At 36.3% G+C, this 19,707-nt stretch overlaps 1 protein-coding gene across 1 annotated transcript in view; it reads left to right on the top strand.

Annotated features, from left to right (window-relative positions):
• The first annotated feature begins 856 nt into the window (after nucleotides 1–856).
• The window catches only part of fz (frizzled class receptor), a 122,652-nt gene continuing 103,801 nt past the window's right edge, over nucleotides 857–19,707 (top strand). Inside the window, exon 1 of the mRNA XM_018102492.3 lies at nucleotides 857–2,012. Within this exon, the coding sequence (XP_017957981.1) occupies nucleotides 1,323–2,012 (690 nt within the window). The 5' untranslated portion in view covers nucleotides 857–1,322. The remainder of the gene's footprint in view (nucleotides 2,013–19,707) is intronic.

Genomic DNA, 19,707 nt, shown 5'->3' with positions numbered 1-19,707 from the left:
AGTTAATGACTTAATTAAGTTCAAGTGTAGTGCAAAAGAAAGTCCCGAACAAAAAACTGAATGAGCTGAATGAAATGAGGGGGGATTCGAGCAATAGCAATAGACAGAGATGGATATAAATTGTCGCATTAGTCGTGCAAATATGCGAGCCGAGCAATTACGGAAACACATTCATCCCAGAGTTCACTGCGCCCAGCATGTTGATTTGTTTGTGTTATTTTGCCTTTGCAATGAAAGTAAATGCAAAGAGAACTAACGGCAGCTGCTGAGCAGATACTAACTGTAAATGATTAAGATTGATGCTCTATGCTAATGAATATAGCAGTTGTACGAACTCTACAGCTCTATATTCGGGGCTAATTGTTATTATCTTTATTGAATTTGTGTTTTTAATTAATTTGATAACCGTTGGCTCTTAACCATTTGTTGATACTTAACTCAATCAACAGGAGCTCAAGCTGCTGCCGCCGCTGCCGCCGCAGCTGCTGTCGCTGTCGCTGTTCGCGCCTCAACATCATCCAAAACAAAAACGTTTAACAGCCCTGCTTTAGTTGGCGCGCTCTCTCTTTCTCTTGCTCTCTCATCATCTTACGCTCTCCCCAAATGCATTGAGCGCCAAATTCAAGGTCGCTCCAGGCAACATACATTGCTGACTATAAAGAGAAAAAGAGCGTGAGAGCACATATTCAGCAAGCTGAGCATAAGCCATGCAAACAAGTGACGACACGACGGCTGCTGTTGCATACTCGGCTCAGCGATGCTCTCGCTCGTGCTCACGCTCGCCCACCAAACACCACCACCAACACCATCAAAGACCTGCTACTCTCTCCCACACTCTGGCACCATGGAACGGCGCTCCATGCAATGGTTAGTTTGTCAGCGTCTGCGTTGCCGCTCGGTTGTGCTCTCGGTTGAATATCTCGTCTTGATGTAATCCCTAACGTTGTTTCGCGCGTTTTACGTAAACTTCTGCTGCCTGCATACGGTACTTTTGTGCGGCAAAAACAAAAACGCCGAAATATTAAGTGTTGTGCTAATAAAAAGAAAAAGGAATAAATGCAATTGAAATTGAAAATAAAATAGAAATTGAGCTGAAATAAGCCTTTGTGCTATGCCAAGTCCGAATAGCGGTTATTTCTTTGAGTGCGTGATTCAAATAAAATAGGTAAATATTTACCGCTAATCCAGCCACGGTGTCTGTGTGTGCGCGTGTGTTTTGTCAAAATGAGTGAGTGTTAAGAATTTAGCAAAGCGAAGATTTACTCAAAGCAAAAGAAAATCGCAGGCAAATTCACAAATTGAAAATTTAGCTGCCAAAAGAAATGAGTGCAAATCAAAAAATGCTGCCGCCGCTGCTGCTGCTGCTGGTGTCGCTGTCGCTGCCGGCGCTGCTGCAAGCTGTGCAGCGCTACGATCAAACGCCTTTGGATGCCAGCGCATATTATCGCTCCGATCTGGCCGGCAGCAGCTCCTTGGACGGCTTTCCGCATCACAATCGCTGCGAGCCGATCACCATTTCCATATGCAAGAATATACCCTACAATATGACGATAATGCCGAATCTGATCGGCCACACCAAGCAGGAGGAGGCGGGCCTGGAGGTGCATCAGTTCGCGCCGCTCGTCAAGATCGGCTGCAGCGCCGATCTGCAGCTGTTCCTCTGCTCTCTGTACGTGCCCGTCTGCACCATATTGGAGCGTCCGATTCCGCCGTGCCGCTCGCTCTGCGAATCGGCGCGCGTTTGTGAGACTCTCATGAAAACCTACAATTTCAATTGGCCCGAGAATCTGGAGTGCTCCAAGTTTCCCGTGCATGGCGGCGAGGATCTATGTGTGGCCGAGAACACCACCTCCTCCGCCTCCACGCCCGCCCCCACACGCAGTGCACCCAAAGTGACGACGCGCAAGCATCAGATCAGCGTCGATAGCCCCCATCGAAATATCGGATTCGTGTGCCCCGTCCAGCTGAAAACGCCGCTCGGCATGGGCTACGAGCTGAAAGTAGGCGGAAAGGTAAGACTATTTCAATGATGATAATCTAGACAATCTAGAAAGTGAAAAGATATTTTAATAAAAATTACTTAAGGAATATGTAGAATAGAGAGCATAAATACAAAAATAAAATATGAAGTGATCTATTTAACTGAACTATAAATTACGTCTGCTGAATGAAATGAAATATTTAAAAGATAACTAGTAGAAGACAAGTATATAGATATTATGTTAATATAGCTAATTACCTATCCAGTGATCTGAGTTAAGGAAACGCTCTTAAGAAATTGCACATAATAAGAAAACTAACTTCAGCAAGAATTTAGTGCACATGTAAAATAAATCACAATACAAAGTGAAAAATATAAATATTATATTTAAAATATATAATATAATAATATTCAAGAGAATATATTTTCGGACCTATATATAATATAAAAAAAAAATTATTAAATTACTTCCATTAATGTTGTCGAAGTAGTTCCCGCAAATTTCTAAACAAGTCTAGAAATAAGAGCTGAAATTTCCCCATTTTAATAAAATAAATAATATTAACAAAAAATAAATGAAATAAAAAATAATAAATAATTAATTAATAATTATTGAAATTTAATAACAGAATATATAATAATTATTGCCAGCGAACAATTTTTAATTTTGTCTAGAAGTATTTTATGGGATTATTTTGTGAAAAATACTTACATATACATTTATTATTTAATTCCGAACATTTTATATTAGAGATCATAGATAGAGATTAGTGGAGATGATTTTGTCTGCTACATGTGTTTTTTTCAGAACTTCATCTGATAGGTCTAGCTTATCGATCGCTCTGCTTCACCGGGTATTATGAAGTATATAGATTTCTTTATTAGGGAAACATTTTTACTGATCTGTATCTGATATTCTATGGAATTTCTGCCATGGCAGCTCTTCGTTTTTTGTCGCCTTAGTTTCCCTTTCACACCATACATATATAAGGACATTGTATGCCGTTATATTCGTCGTATTCCTTAACCTTGCATTTGGGTCAAATGTTTTTTTATGTCTTCATTTGAACCCAATGCGCAATTCGCTCAGCTCCTTTACCCAAACCAAAAAAAAAAAAACAAAAAAAAGGAGACGAAGAAGAAGTAAAGCATAAGGAGCGCTGCATATCCTGTTGCGTAGTGGAATTAGTTTCAACCACCATGTCCGAGCCGCGGGGCGTCTTTCAAGTGACTCGAGTCGCCCTGTGTCGGGTTGCGCCTACCTGACTTGCCCAGCAGGTAAAACTCACTCGGCTCGCAGAAGGAAGAGCCTTCTCTTCACTTCTCTTTCTCCCACTCTTTGAGTTTTGCTTTATCTTCTTCGCGCTGTGCATTTGGGAAAAACCAGTTTTCCCAAATCTCCTTCCCAATGCAATGCAATTTGTAATGCCTGCTTATGGCTCATGATTCCAATAGCCGAAAATTGTGGTAACGCTTTATAAATCTCACCCCCCCACTCTCGCCCATTCCCTCTCCCACTCACTCAACAGTTGGCCCCCTGCCTGCTTCGCCTTTGATAATATGCATTTCAGCGCATTTTCACGTTGTATAATTAATTTTCTTGGCTCCTCCATCATCAGCTTCATTATGATTATCGTCATCATTATCGGCTGTTTTATTCGCTGTTTGTTTTTATGAGTAATGATCAAATGCCTTTGATATTATTGTTGTTATTATTCTTGTGCTCTGCATACCCTCTGTGCTCAGGGTATTATGCAATATGTGCTGGCGAGTGTAACGCTTACAATTCCTAGAAATGATCCATCATGATTATTGCTGGATATTTCGTCTTATCAACAAAGATAATGATATCGGAGTGATTTTATCTTGGAATTTAAGCTCGTATAGAAAACGCGATATGGCAAAGGTCCACTAAACAATTATTGGCTTTTATTGTCAATCATCATTTTTTTATGAAAGTAGAATAAAGGTTGTTAATGTTTTTTTTTTTTTTTTTTTTTTTTTTTTTTTTTTTTTTTTGAAGAGTAGAATATGAACAAATCAATACAGAATACACGATTTCGATTTGCTTTCAGTTGAAATAAACTTTTTACATTTTATTGCTTTATTATGAAACATTGGAATTTTCGAAATTTGTTAGGATGTGCTGCAAATTATTATATTAATTTATGTATTAAAAAAATATATATATTTCAATTTTTTCATTATATTTTTATACCCTGAACCCATTGAAAATGGGAAATCAGGGTATAATGGTTTTGTTAAAATGTATGTAACAGGCAGAAGGAGGCGTGGCAGACCCCACAAAGTATATATATTCTTGATCAGGGCGACGAGCTGAGTTGATTTAGCCCTGTCCGTCTGTCTGTCCGTCCGTCCGTCCGTCCGTCCGTCCGTCCGTATGTATGAACGCGTCGATTTCAGAAGATATAAGAGCTAGAGACTTCAACTTTTTTTTAAAATGTCCGTATATATCACGCGCAGATCGAGTTTATCACTAAAAAACGATAACTCATTCCGATACTTTTTTATCGATAAAAAACCTTATCGAAGATCAGTTTAAAAATTATATCTCCTACATCTTTCAAGCTACAGTCTCCAAATTTAAAATGTATATTAAGACGCATGTCATACAATTTCGGTTTTTGTTAAAATTTACCCCCCACCCCTAAATCCACCCCTTCACCCTCATCTTTGTAAAAGTCGTATATCAAATACTAGAGACTTGTGATTCGGTATACACATACATTTTAACATTATGATTACGTTCTGAAAGTTTCATTACGATCGTACGTCTAGAAATTAAATTATTCAACAAATAAGTTCTCCTAATATTGCCAACACTGCAGCGCAACCCAAGCGAAATCGCCTGTATATGTGAGTGTGTGTGTGTGCGTGTATTTGTTTGCATGAGTGCGTGTGTGGGTGCTAATTATTATTGAAATATCAGTTGCTTGTAGGGTTCAGGGGATCTCGTAGTCGAGCAGTCTCGACTAGAGCTTTCTTACTTGTTAATATTGACTTAAATAAATCTGTTCGGTTATTTTATTTTTGTTATTTTTTATTTACATATTTTAGGAAAGATGCAAATTTTTAAAAATCTTTTTTTATGCTTCGATACCAATAATTATATTATAATTTATTTATTTATTTTTTATTTATTTAATTTTTTTTTTTTGTAATAATTAATATTTCAGACTTAAATCTCTGGCTTTTTTATTTTTGTTATTTTTCATATATATTTAAGCATTTGCTCCATCTCAATTTAGAGCATTTATTTTGCGGCTAACTGAAGAGTTTAGCTGTTCAGCTATTTTGTTATGCTTGTTGTTGTTTGTATTATTCTTGGCGTTGTTGTTGTTGTTGTTGTAGCTGATGTTCTTTTTGCCTCCATCCATTCGAATTCTATTTTTAATATAATATATACATACATATATATCTTTCAATTGCTCTCATTGCTTGTTTGCTCAAGCTCAAGTGTGTTTCAACTGTGTGTGTGTGTGTGTCAGGCTGGCTGTGTGTCCTTTTGCCTGGGCTCAGCCCCTTCCTTGTTTGCCGTGTGTAAAGCGCATTAAATACTTTGAGGCAGGATAATTCACACTTTTGCCGTGCTGCGAGTATCTGACGGATACATATCTATCTATGTAGCTGTTAGATACGCTGTGTTTGCTTTAGCTTGTCTCTTTTTGCCTTTCGTTCTCTATATTGTCTGAGCTTGTGTCTGTGTTTGTGTGTGTGTTTGTGAATTTCTCATCATTCGTCTGCAATTCCAAGTCTTAAATACCTTTTTTCATTCCACACAGAGTGAGAGAGTGAGGGAGAGAGAGAGAGCTGCGTGCGAAATATCGCAGCTTGTTGAGTTCCGCACTTGAGATTGAGACCAAAAAAAAAGGGAAAGAAAGAGATTCGGGTTTATTTTCTGTTGTGTAGGCAATTAGTTTGTTGTGTAAACGATATTGAAGGTAGCGGATATGCCTGAGACCTGAGATTGAAAGTGAACTCATAAATAATTAATTTGCGATATTAAATTTGTAGTTTATAAATGCTTTCCACAATATAATTTACATTATTATTATTCAGTGGTTGTACCTAATTTATGCTGTATCATATTAAAATACATCATATAAAAATATATACATGTTTATCAATACAAAATAATATTACAATATTATCATTAGCAAAGTTATATATGGATATGCAATTGTTGTTTCTTAAATATGTATATCAAATAATATATTTATATGCAATATACATATGTATATATCAGTTTGTTGATATAAGATATTAAAAGACGGTACACAAGAGCCCTTACGTGTATAGAATTTTATAAAATTAAATATTTCTATATGCATATAAGAATTTTTAATGTAATCAACGTTAAAAACTTCACTTTTTTTTATGGTGAAAATAAATATTTTTGATTGAATTTTAAAAATATTGTGTAATAAATAAATAAAGTTTCTATATGCATATATAAATAAATTAGTAGCCGATTATTCTTCAAATTTATTTATATAAATATATATTATATTAGTGTATTTTTACAATATTTTCTTGCACATATCTCTATTCATAGCCCTCTTGCATCTCACATCTCAGTTAAAGCTTCGGCCTATTTCTATGCCCTCGTTCAAAATGCATTTCCTCCAGTTAATGTTGGCCCCATGCAATTGTTCTAGGTTTTTTTCCCGCTCGCTCACTCGCATTCCAGCCACTTCATTGATTGGTTTAACAATCGAACAGCGCTTCGTAATCCAAAACCCTAACAGCTATGCGCGGGAATTTTCAGAATTGTTGCGCTCGAACCACAAAAACCAAAAAACACAATTCCATGGCGCTGGAGGGAAAAGCGCAATGCTCCCATTATTTGACGATAAAAGAAATACCGCTATTTCGTTTGTTCTATGAGCAACAGGGAATATTCCATATGCAGCGCTAGAGGGAATACCCCAACTCAGCCATGGATTATGCTCCGTATGCGTAATCTCTTCCCTTGCATAGCGCTAGAGGGAATACCCTTTATTAACTCCTTTCATCTGTGGCAACTCGTTCAACTGTTTCAGTCAACAGCCTCTCCGTCCGGCGGCGACAGCTTGACCACAGCAAAGCGGCGGGGCAGCAGGGGCTGCGGCTTTAAAATGACCTGGAATTAAATTTACACAGTGACAGCGATTGCTGTTCAATATGTGCGGCGGCGGCAGCGCACCCTCCCCTTCCCCCTCTGTAGCGACCTAATGTCAATAGCAATAACAAACTGAAATCCGGTCAAAAATAAATTAATCAAAGAGCGCGAAAGGACAACGCCAACGCCCAATTCGGGGAATATTCGAAAACTCTTCGGGTCGCTGAGAGAGAAAGAGAGGGGGAGAGAGGCTGAGAGCGGGGGAGCATGGGTAAAATCGTAAACCCATTAAAAGGCTCATTTGAAAACGCTTTTGACGCATTTTAGCCAGACGAGACGAGACGAGACGAGATGCCGGATAATTCATTGGCCCGCAGGATAATCCATTGACCGAATGCCATTAAGCATTCTGCTGTGGATCCCCTTTTTAATTGATGAATGGCTGGCAAAACCAGTCGAAGCGCAGCCAAGCGAATCTGTAATTGATTGTGTCCTGTTTTCTGGTACATTTCAACTGCTCCCTAATCTCCAAGGATACCCACAAACCCTTTTCTGTGAACGAATGTGTGTGTGTGTGTGTGTGTGTGTGTGTGGCGGGAGCCGAAAAGGAATTAAACTCTTTTGTTGCAGACGCTGCCCCGCTGCCTTAGCATAATAAACATATGTCGAGTATCCTTCGGCAAGGATCGTGAGCATTTGCAGCACAAACCCAAACTAATTTAATAGAAAAGCCTATTCAGACACACACACACAAACACACACAGACACTCATCGCTTTGCCTATTCGCCGTTTTCAGTTTGAGTAATTTGATTTTGAAGTGCCCAAAGTCGAGCTTTGTAAATGTTAATTTATCTAAAAGGATTTAGCAAAGGGTCTTAGTCGCTTTATTTATAGGGTATCTACGCCTAATGACGGCTGCTAAGGCGCCAAGCTGGCAGCGCATTGCTTATTTCAAATCTGGCTCAGACAGATTTATAATTGGCTAAGAAATTGCAGAAATTGGTTTATCCACGCCTTTTAGAAGCTGTCAATTAAGTTTTTTATTTTTCATTGTTGAAGGGATTTATTTGTAGGCATATATGTATATATGTGAGAGTTTAAATTGATGAAACTAGATTAGGAATAAAATTGAAGACTAAACTAAAATTGGCAGAGTTGAATTTGCTGAAAATATATTTAAATTTATAATGAATTAAATGAAAATCAGGCGTATAAAACTTGAGTGCAATTTCATTATAATTCCTTGCATAAAAATGTTTTTATGCAAGCCTTCTATCAAGATTAATCGATTCTAATTATGACTTCAATTAAGTCTGGCCAAGGTTGTTATTAAGACAGCTCAAGTCTTCTATGAGGCATGCCCGAACTGCCTCAGCTTATGTTCTATTCGAGCATAAATAATTGTTATATTATTCTATGCTTAGATTTTATGAAGAATAGTTTTTTAGGGCTTGTGCTTTTTCTCTCTGAATATTAAAGAACTATCTGTATTTTATTATTATTTTTTGTATTTTTTTTTAAGAATATAAAGAAAGTATCAAATGGTCCTCTACCAGAAACTACTTTTCCGAAGTATCTCTAATAAACCATATTAATTACATTACATATTAAATGTTTTTGTGCTGCTCTATAAACGCTTCTTTTATTGCTAAACTTTACATATAAAAGTTGCGCTCGTATTCATTGCCTTAGCTTCCGTCTGTTCACTCTCTAATTTATAAACACTTTGCCATTATTTGTTATTATAATCCCCACAGTCAAGTGTAGTGAATGTCCTTTAGGTTGTCATACCAGCAGAGCAGCGCACATGGCTTTCGTCTCTCCTTACCACCCAACCTCACCCGCATTCATCTTTATCAGCCTTTGGCAAGCTTTTCCGTTAAGCCACAGAAAAATCGCCTCTCTAATCATTTAGTGGACAAAGCTCCAAAGACAGCCAGCGACGAGGTCGACAATCCACTTGCAGCTGGCCTCAATAGATAAATGCCAATGCGATATATATACATATATATACATAAACATATATATATTGTATATCTGTTTATAAAGGATATCTGTGTTTGCCCTTCGTTTGCAATCAGTGTAATTTATTTTTGCGAAATGTCCTTTAGCTCCTCCTGCGGCATTAAAACTATAATCCACTTAATATTTTCCGCTCGAATTGATTAATTTATAACCAATAAATGCCGAGCTGCTGATGACTATTTATTTGCTATTGTTGTTGTTGTTGTTATTGTTCCTTTCATTTCGCACACGAGCAGAAACAATAACAACAACAGCAACAACAATTTGAACTCAATTAATTTGCAGAAGACCCAACAAAGGAAAGAAAAACAAGCGCAAAAATAAGTAAAGAAGCTTCCGGCTACTTAAGCACACATACGCTATCCATCTCTCTTCCTCTCTCTCTCTCCCTCTCTCTGTCACTCGCTTTTACTCATGTATGTGTCCTTGCATTAAATCCCTGTAAATCTATAAAAATTACATCGAAGACTCGATGGCAAACAATTTTCTTTTTTCGCTTTTGGCTTTTTGTTTTTGGTTTTGTTTTTGTATTTTCGCCTCGCCTTTGACTAGCTAGCTGCACAGGGCGATAACAGAGCAGTTTGAACGGTAACAGTGTCAAACTAAGTAGCAATGTCAACAACAAAGTGCCGTTGCATTTTCTCCATTTTGTCATCATCCACTTGCCTTTGTCCCGCTCTGAAAGTGAAACTGTAAACAGCTTTTTTAACATTACTTCAAAATAACAAAAAACTTTAAGTAGATAAATTGTGTTTGTTCTTGAGAATTTAGTTAACTATATAGACTAGGCTATACCCTGTAAAAATGATGTTTTAGTCGAAGTATATCAAAGAAACTAATTGCTTGCATACGAAAAAATTATAAATAAAATATAAAATGTATATAAATGTTTACAAATAAATATATTAATAAATAAATATTATTAATGTAGACTATGAGATGCCCTGTAAAGTGATAGGTCTATAACCGAAAAATAGTAATTGCTTAAGTTGTAAAAAAAATGTAATAATTTAATATATTTTCATTAATGTAGACTATATATTTTAAAGATAGCTCTTTTTTCACTTTGTATTATATTCGCATTTCCAGAAGCAGCTTTGCTTACTTCAAGCTCATCCGCCTGTCCTGCTTTTACAGGGTATTTCTGTGAATGCCAGCTTAGCTGCCCACGCAAACACGAACAAAAAAAAAACAAAATTGCCCACCATTGATGGATTGACCAACCGACTGTCAACTTTAGCGACTGTCTCGCATTACCATTTCACAAGTTGTCGCCGTCGTTGTGTGGGCCGTTGTTACCAAATGGTTGACAAAGTTTGACATACCCCCTCTCGCAGATGTCTGCTCAGCATTTTCATGGGCCGTCGGCTTTTCCTTTTCTTTTTCTGTGCTAATGCTAATGCTCGCTTTGCAGCTTTTGCGACTGACAGCCGACTGTTAAAATATTTAATTACAAGCCTTTAATGGCGGTCCACGCGCCAAACCGAAAACGAACAGACAGAAAAAAAATCGGCAATTTACCGTAATAACTGGTCAGAACCTGGCCACACCCAGCCTTTAAGCCAGTCTGGACAGTTCAGTTGACACCTATTTTTCACATATATCAGATTTGGCCGTAAATAAACACGAACTGCAAGCGGAAAATGAAACGCTGATGCAGTTCGACTTTGGTAGCAGAGGCTGACGAGCAGCGGCTTGATTTTGGCTAAAAACGGTGTACTAAATTAACAGTTAGCTCAACATTCAGCTCTCCTAATTGGGCATTTTCATGGTAACGAAATAATCAAATCATTTTTGAATATCTAATTTCAATGAATTCGTATATGCAATGTAAATTGAGATTTATTCGTGAAACTCTATAAATATTTATTTAAATATGGGGAATATAAGCTTCGTAACTTGCTATAAATATTTATTTTAATATATATTTATTTTTGATTCAATTAATATTCGATTGAATAATTAAAATGACTTATAAAATATGTAAAAAAAAAATATATATAAATATTGGGGAATAAATATATTTTGAAATAAAAATATTTTACATATTTAAATATATTGAAAACTAAACAAAAATGTTTATAATATTTTTTGTGTATATATTATATCAGTATAAATAAATATTAATAATAAATAAGTAATAATTACTGAGTAATTAAGAAAACGTATTTAAGATGAATTTTGTTTAAATATTAGAATATTTAAATATATGATAAATATTCAAAAATATAAAAAAATTTTAAATTTAAAAATATATGTATGTATTTTTGTACATAATTTAATTTCTTGTGAATATGGAAAATTCTAGATTTAGGAAAAGTTATATATTTAAGACTAAGGAGTTAAATGGATATTTAAAAAAATGCATGTTCTGCATTCAATAGCATTTTGTAAGCAAATCTCTATTTAGGTAGAACTTTAGTGCAAATTTCTGCATAGACCTTTGGCTAACCCAAAAATCACCTTTGCTATGCACGTTCCGCTCGCAGCTTTAATCTTTTATTCCCGTTGATATGCAGCTATTTTTTATGCAAGTTTCCAGACTAGAAACTAAGTGGAACACTAGCTAACAGAGACGCGCGCGCACACACACACACATAAATATATATATGTATGGGTATGTGTATATAGTTAGCCTAGCTTTACACTGTTGCATGTTTAATTATCGTTCCAATTGCACCACCTGCCGCACCCACGCCCCACACCCACTTCCAACATCCTTTAGCCCACTGCAAGCCCGCTCGCTATTCAGTTCACAAAACAATATGACAAGCCTTTTTGTGTGTGGTCTTTGCAAATATTTTGTGAAGTGGCTTTTGATTTTGCACCTACTGCAGCAGTGCTCCACTTTGGTGAAATGGAGATGTGCCTGGTGGGTGCATTTACCCCACCTGCACCTTCTACCCCCAGCTCCTTGCTTCTTGGTTTTTAGTTGCCATTTTGTAGTCTCTGCACCCGCGTAGCCCACAAAAATTTGACACAATTAAAAACAATAGGAACAAGCCGACATAAACAACAACGACAACAACGAACAACAGCAGCAGCAACAACAATGTGAACAACAAACAAAACAAATGTCAACCACAAAGCAGACATCCTTTTTGAATACCCTGTAAATGGGCTGGGTGTGTGGATAGTTGGGATATAATGTGTGTGAGTAGTTGTACTAGCTATCTATATAAGCAAAGACATGACTTCTATATAAATGTTGAAACTTAAAAATAATATTTATAATATTTATTTAATTTCAAAGAAACTTATAGGGTATCTAGTAGTCTAACACTTGCATTTGGCGCCATTCTTGCCTTGCTTATTGTTTGCATTGTTCGCTAAGCGCTGCGCCATTTTGTGACCAAAGGCATCTCGCAGATACTTAAATACATGGCTACACAGATCCAGATACAGATACAGATACATTATGCAGCCAAGGCTCTCCCCCTGCCTGCCCCGTTCTCAGCTCAACTCTCTCTCATCTGAGGCGACCCTGTTTGTATGTCAGCGAGGAGACAGTCTGATGAATTTATAATGCCCATTGTCTGCCGGCCAGACAATTGCGCAAACATTGGTAGCAAAAGTAAAAGAACTTGGCCCATAAATAAGTGTGCACAGAGATCATTTGGCAACCGAGAGAAACAAAGCACAGAAGAAAAAGGGTTGCAGCCAAAGTCCAAAAACAGGCATGGCCGCAAATACAAATGCATACACAAATACATATATATACATACATATATACATGTGTATGTGCCGCATCGGGACTCACCGACTGACATATTAAGTGGTCCTTGGGCCAATAAACTTGCTAACTTCATGTGACCCGCGCCATAAATAATCAGAATGGAAATTTTCTCTTTGGTCCGGCCATGCCTTGGGGCGTTTGGCCGTTGCTGCTTTTGGCCAAATACAAATTGCAGTCGCTGGCCAGTTGGACCAGTTAACACCTCGCCTAGAGATTCCCCAATATAGGAGAGTTTCGATTTTGAATTGATACTTGGTATTGGTATTGGAATTGGAGCTCGATATCGAGCTCATGTCCAGCAGGCAGCTCAATTAAAAGGCACGACTCGTATTTGAAGATCGAGTTCAGATTTAGCTCCAGCTCCAGCTCCAACTTCAGCTGCCAAAGTCCACAAATGGGCAGCTGGAAACTCGTTTCTGGTTTGTCCCAAGTCGAATGTATAACACGAATCGATGTCGCCCCAGTCGCAAGTCCGCGCTGCCGTCGCTGTCAGAAGAGGCAGCCAAAAGGCAAATCATAAATTTTATGCTCAGCGCATTGGCTTGGCGGCAGACCCAGGGGAAAATATGCTCCATCTATATATAAATATATATAAGTAGGTATGTGTGTGTGTGTGTGTGTACGTGTGTGGGTTTCTGCAGCAGGTTTATAAAGAAGTTGTTAAAGGTTTACGAGCACACAGCAGCTCAGCAAATGATAATGGCGCAACAGCTGCTAAAAAGCTCATATGCAACAGCATCGCGCTTCATTAGCCGGAAGAGTTAAGATCACAGCTCAACAATGCTTACAAAATATACGTTTTCTGCATAAGCGACATAATTATAATGGAGACTGAGTGCTTGAAGTTCCATTTAAATGACATCAGAAAGGTAAATGATTTCGTTTATTATAAGTAAGAGATATTATAGATGTAGTTAAACTATAAAATCTTCGAGTTTTGATATTCGTAAACACATAAATGTGAAAATTTCGTTGGCAAATATAATATAAGCCGCAAAGTCAACAATTTATTAGTAACATATGAAAAAAATAGATAGAGAGAGGAAGAGAGAGAGAGAGAGCATCAGAGAGAGAGAGAAAGATCTGCCAATTGGTATATTTCAAGCTTCGGTTCCTCTTTCTTCTTGTACCATGTGCTATATTCTGTGTACATAGACCTGGCTTCTTCTTTATCTGTGTGCTTCACAATCTTTGCCTTATTCTTATTATTTTTAAATATGCGCCCTTCTATGCAAGTCTCATAACATTGCAACGCTTTTTAAGTGAGAGGAATCTTGAAAAATATGAGGAGAGATAATGAATTCGAATTGATATTGTATGTATATTAAGTATATTCAATCTTGTATAATATTATATAAAATATATATTATATGAAAGATGATCCAAGTTTATTCCTTAATAGACGTTTACAATTCAAATGAAAAAGTCTTTAGAATATTATTATCACAGCTACATTCGTTTAGTCGCTTAGTCCCTCAAAGAGTTCCCTAGATGAGATCCATTATATGCCTTGCCGGTATTATGAAGCGCAGTCACAGGCATTCAATTAACAATGGGGTAGTCAAGCCGCTAGGGTTCGACATGCCAACATTTCATTATGGCCAACGCGTTTGTCCATCGCTTAGGCCATAAATATATAGTTAAAGAACCATTAGGCAGCAGTTAGCCTGAAAAAAAGAGGAAAAAAAATGCAGACAGAGGCTATTAATTAAGTGTGGACACAAACCATTGCGAATGCTGCGATTCTACGACTCAAGCTACAAATCGCCGTGTTGGGAAATATGCAACACGACAAGCGACTGATGCAACTGCATTCATACAACTTACAACAAACAGGCAATTGCCATAAGAAGACATTTGTAATCATCTTCAATCATAACATAGACATTCAGACACGCACACACCCAGTGTGGTAGTTCTTACCCTACAGAGTGAGAGAGAGAGAGAGAGAGAGTGAGTGAGACAGAGTATGTAAGCGGGAGGCAGCCACGTAAACTCTATTTTGTTGTGCATTTAAGCCTTCCAACTCTTTGTGTGCGCCTGTCTCTAATGAACCAACTTAAAATTGTCATAACTGTAAATCATGACAACCTATGGAGCGTGCATACATACATACATATCTAGAGCAATCAGCGACAGAGACAAAAACCAAAAACACAACTTACAGAGAGACAGCGGGACAGCGAGACAGAAGAAACAGAGAAACAGATGCTGGACAGGTACGATTGCGTGGGCAGAATATAAAGCACAACCATAAAGATTTTATATCAGTTGAATGGCAGCTCGAACTTTGGAATACCCTAAACAAGGTGCTTTAGACTAGAAAATATTTGTAAAATTTAGATAAAAACTACTGAGATAATTTGTAAACAAAAGAATAATTTATAATATTTGATAGAGATGAAAAAATTTGATGGACAGAACAGAATTAATAAGGGTCTGCTTAAGAATATATTATTGGGAATGTCAATTCAAACGTAGCTGCAAAGTGTGATTTTTATAGCATCTATATATTACAAATTATTATAAAACAAGTTTTAGATCATTTCAAAAAAAATTTTGTAACTGCTTTCAAAGGCCTAAAACTGAAATTTGATTAAAAAAAAAAATAAAATAAAATTAAATTAAATTAAAAATAAAATAAACTGAAATGGTATTAATTGCAATATAAATTATAATTGTAAAAAAATAATTAAAAAATTAAATTGATTAACAAAAGAAGTGAATAAAATAAACTGAATAAACTGAAACTGAGTAGTAATTGCAATATAAATTATAATTGTAAAAAAATAATTAAAAAATTAAATCTATATTTAAAAATCAAAATTTAATCATAAAGCATATATAAAAAATAAAATAACATATTAAAAAAATTTAATTTAATCCATAGTATTCCATAATTCATTTTATTTTATTTATTAATTTTCTCTTTTTCTTTTGTTCAACATTGTGTAGATTTTTTTCTGATTCTTTGTATATTAAATAACTCGCATCAGAAACACCAAATAGAGTTTTGTATGAAAATTCTTGAAATTTTAATAGCTTTAATTGATATAAATAAAATCTCTTGTCTCAAACAAGTCAATTATAAATATTTCTTATAAGCCTAGTAGACATACATGAATATACTCATACTTACATATATATATATATGTATGTAGGAAAATAGAAAAAAAATTCTCTACATATGCGTATCTATTTCTATTTATAAATAGTACCTTCCTTTTCTGTTATTAATAACAAAAAAAGAAAAGAAAAAAAGATCACGCATGTGCTCTATTTGATTTGTTACAAAACCGAAAGGGGAAAACTCGTTTTACCCTTTGAACACGTTCAACTGCCTGTTAGCCGACAACTAAAGGAAAACGCCAACTGATTTTAAGGCCCGATGATGGATCGACTGCAATGAGAAGCGAGGAGAAGAGCTGTGCATGTCTGGTCCAATTGAAACTGAAGCAGTCAAAGTTGTTTAACTAGCAGAAGGCCAAATTGTGGGAAGAGGCCGAAAGGCAGAGGCGGAGGCAGTTGTTGAAGCCAATGTTGATGCTGATGCAGATGCAGATGCGGCTGCTGCTGCTGCTGATGCTGATCTGTCATGAGGGCCATTTGACATGGGTATTCAATTTGATTACAGCGTTAATTACAATGAGAGAAGGCAGTAGAGAGAGGGGGAAAGAGAGAGAGAGAGAGAGACAGAGACAGATACAGGGAGCAGAGGTTGCCTTGTGGGCCTGTCAGCTGACAAATCACAGCGATAACATGATTCGCGATTCGTGATACGTAATTTCTGATTTGTGGCCTTATGTTTTCTGCAAGCTTTTCAATTGCATTGGGGCAGGGGAGCGTATGGAACAAATGTGAAGCAACTAGGATTGCGTGTAGTTTTTGCCTGGCAGTGAAACGTTTCGTTGCATATTCGACAAGTGGAAAATGTAGCCTACTTTTATTTAGGTGCTCCTCTATTGTTGCTCCTATCTAGATTTGCGTGACATGGCTATGAAATTCAGTTCGTTCGATTACACAAATGTTGACGAAACACAACAGTCATGCAACGTTTGCGGGTCGCTCCGTTCCTTGATTTATGCATGCCACAGCCATAAAACCTATAGAATTTTGCTGTCGCTTGTGGGTGTGGGTCTAGAGCTGTTCGCATAACATTGAGAAATTTGCTGTAATTTGGCGCATGTTTTTGGCTAAACGCTTCTTATCAGGCAAATTGGAGAAATGCGACGCCGAAAATGTTGCCACTGGGCCTGAAGGCAATATTTGCTATGCATATTGTTGTTGTTGTTTGTGTTTGTGGTGTTGCTGTTGTTGTTGTTGATGAATTTCTGGCGTGTGCGTTGCTTAAATCGTGACCAAATTGTGTTAGACCAACAACAGCAGCAACAACAACAAGGGACATGTCATCCAAAAGGCCAACGAGCACGATAACTTTTCGTGTGTGTGTGTGTGTGTGTGTGTGGGTAGGTGGAGGTGAATTGGGAAGCAAAGTCAAAAGTTGAAAAGGTTTTTGTAGGTCAGACATTTGTGTTCTGTAATCGAGAGTATTTGATGTGTGATATGGAGATAGAGAAACATGAGTGATTGTATAACTAAATTTAATGGACATCAAATATGCGAAAGACTCGAATATGAATATGAACTGAGCGTGTGTGAGAACAGTAAATGTGGGAAATAAAAACATGCTGAGTTGAGGCTACGAAATGAAATAAGAAAAATAAATAGACTTTCTAGAGAATTGTATTTCCAGTAAAAACAGAAAGAGAGAAGAATTGCAATGATATTATAATTCAAGTAAAAATATAAAATGGCAAAATTACAGTAGAATATCGTTAACAAGTTAAGCTTAAATAAAATGGAAATTAAAAAAAGTTGATATATATTTATATACATGAATAATTATGCAATATATATAAAATATGCAATATTCAATTATCAAGAATATTATTTCAAAGAAATAAAAAAAAGAGATAAATAAATTCATTTTATAATTGTACATATTTCATTTGAGAAATGGATAATAATAATTCAATAAATTCAATAAAAATAAAAAAAAAATGTTTTAAAATGTTTAAAAAGGTTAAGAATATTTCAGAGAATTTTTAAAAAATATGTATTAAATAATTTAGAGATTTGCAGTGCTTTCATTCTCATTCTTTCTAAAATCATGTCTAAAATACATATTCCTATGGCTGGCAACTTTTAAAATACAATCACTGTTCAAACAATTTGCTCAGGCTCTGACAATCATGGGCCATCAATTGGGTGGTGAAAAGAGGTGAAAAGAAGTGTGAGAGACAGAGAGAGAGTAAGAGTCGAGCTGCACATAAACAAACTGTTAAAACCCATTTTTCATGCAATTAAAACACAGACAAGGCAGAAATTTAATTGAATAACAAGATCCAGAGCAGAGACCGACTTGGGCACAGGAAGGAGAATAAAAACTGTCGTAAAATACTGTAGGCAGGGCCAATGTCGATGCTGATGAGGCTGAAGATGTGGCTGAGTATCTCTCTCTCTGTGTGTGTGTGCGGATGCGAATGCCAAAACCAAAGGCTCACATGCAAGATGCGAAAGGTAGTTCTCTACCAGAGTCCGACACGTGTCTCAAAGTAAAGTTTAATTTAATTAAAATATCTGCAACTGGCCAGCGCTGTTGCGAGGGCCCGAGCATACATACAGCATATCTGGACGTCAGATGATCTATCGCACGCACAGTCCGTACAGGTAAACACAATCAGAATCCAGGCACCTGAGATGGACACGCAACAGACATGCCAACACAGGGAGAGTGAGATGGATAGCAAGAGAGAGATAGGGAGAGAGGGAGAGGGAGTTAAAAATGCAGCGGCAGCTTTGGCAGTTGCCCCAGCCCCAAAGCCGGGGCTCACACAACTCAAAGGAATCAAAGTGCGGTGTGATAAAATGCCCACATAGCGAATAACTCTACTTCATCTTCTTCTTCTTCTTTTTCTTCTCTTTTATAGCTCAACTCTGAGCATAACCATTTTATGATCTAGTTTGTTTTGCCACTCAAGTTGTCAAATTTTTTATAAATTTATGTAACGAGTTGATAGATGCTGTGGATTAACGGAATAGTTCAGCTAGTTGAGACTTAATGAAGTAGTCTTTTAATATATGCAACAAGTTGTATAATATTAGTTAGCTTTTATGTAAAAGTAAAGCCTAAGCTATAGCTGAATATTGAGACTGTTAATAACATATTCTGTAATTTAAACAGTTGTCTAACATTAGATGACATTTAGTTATCATAATAGTATATTAACTAAAATTTTGAATATATTGATAAACTGTTAACTAACAGCTGTTATTAAATAGAAAAGCTTTATTAGCTTAGATTAAAGGTTCTTAACGTCCTTTATATTGGAACTATAATATTTAAAAATTTTATATTGAGCATTTATTAAAAAACTTTCTACAGTTTCTATTTTAATAAAATTTTTAACAAAATTATATTTTTTTTTATTTTTAATTATAAATTTGTAATCATAATTTAGTACTAAAATTAAATTAAATTGATTTTAATGGAAACATGAATTAGTCAAAATGCTAAAAATGGCAGCATATACTTTCCTTGACAGACAAACCCATATTAACTGTTAGCTAACATATTCTTAACATACAAGTATGCAGTTTCAGCTGATTGACTCTATGCAAAAGGGTATTTCATTTAATAATAATATAGAATATATTCTGTAAAAGTATATATCAACCCCCTTCTCTGAGTCTCTTGGTAAGGCAATTCCAGCTTCGGTGTTTGCTTACAGGCGCACTGCAGGTGAGAAAACAATCAAGTGCTGCTGCTGCCGCCGCAAAAA

The sequence above is a fragment of the Drosophila navojoa genome, chromosome 4 (genome assembly GCF_054131105.1).
Source record: "Drosophila navojoa isolate 15081-1374.11 chromosome 4, UAZ_NAV_1.0, whole genome shotgun sequence".
NCBI lineage: Eukaryota > Metazoa > Arthropoda > Insecta > Diptera > Drosophilidae > Drosophila > Drosophila navojoa.
This window is presented reverse-complemented; position numbering and strand designations above follow the sequence as displayed.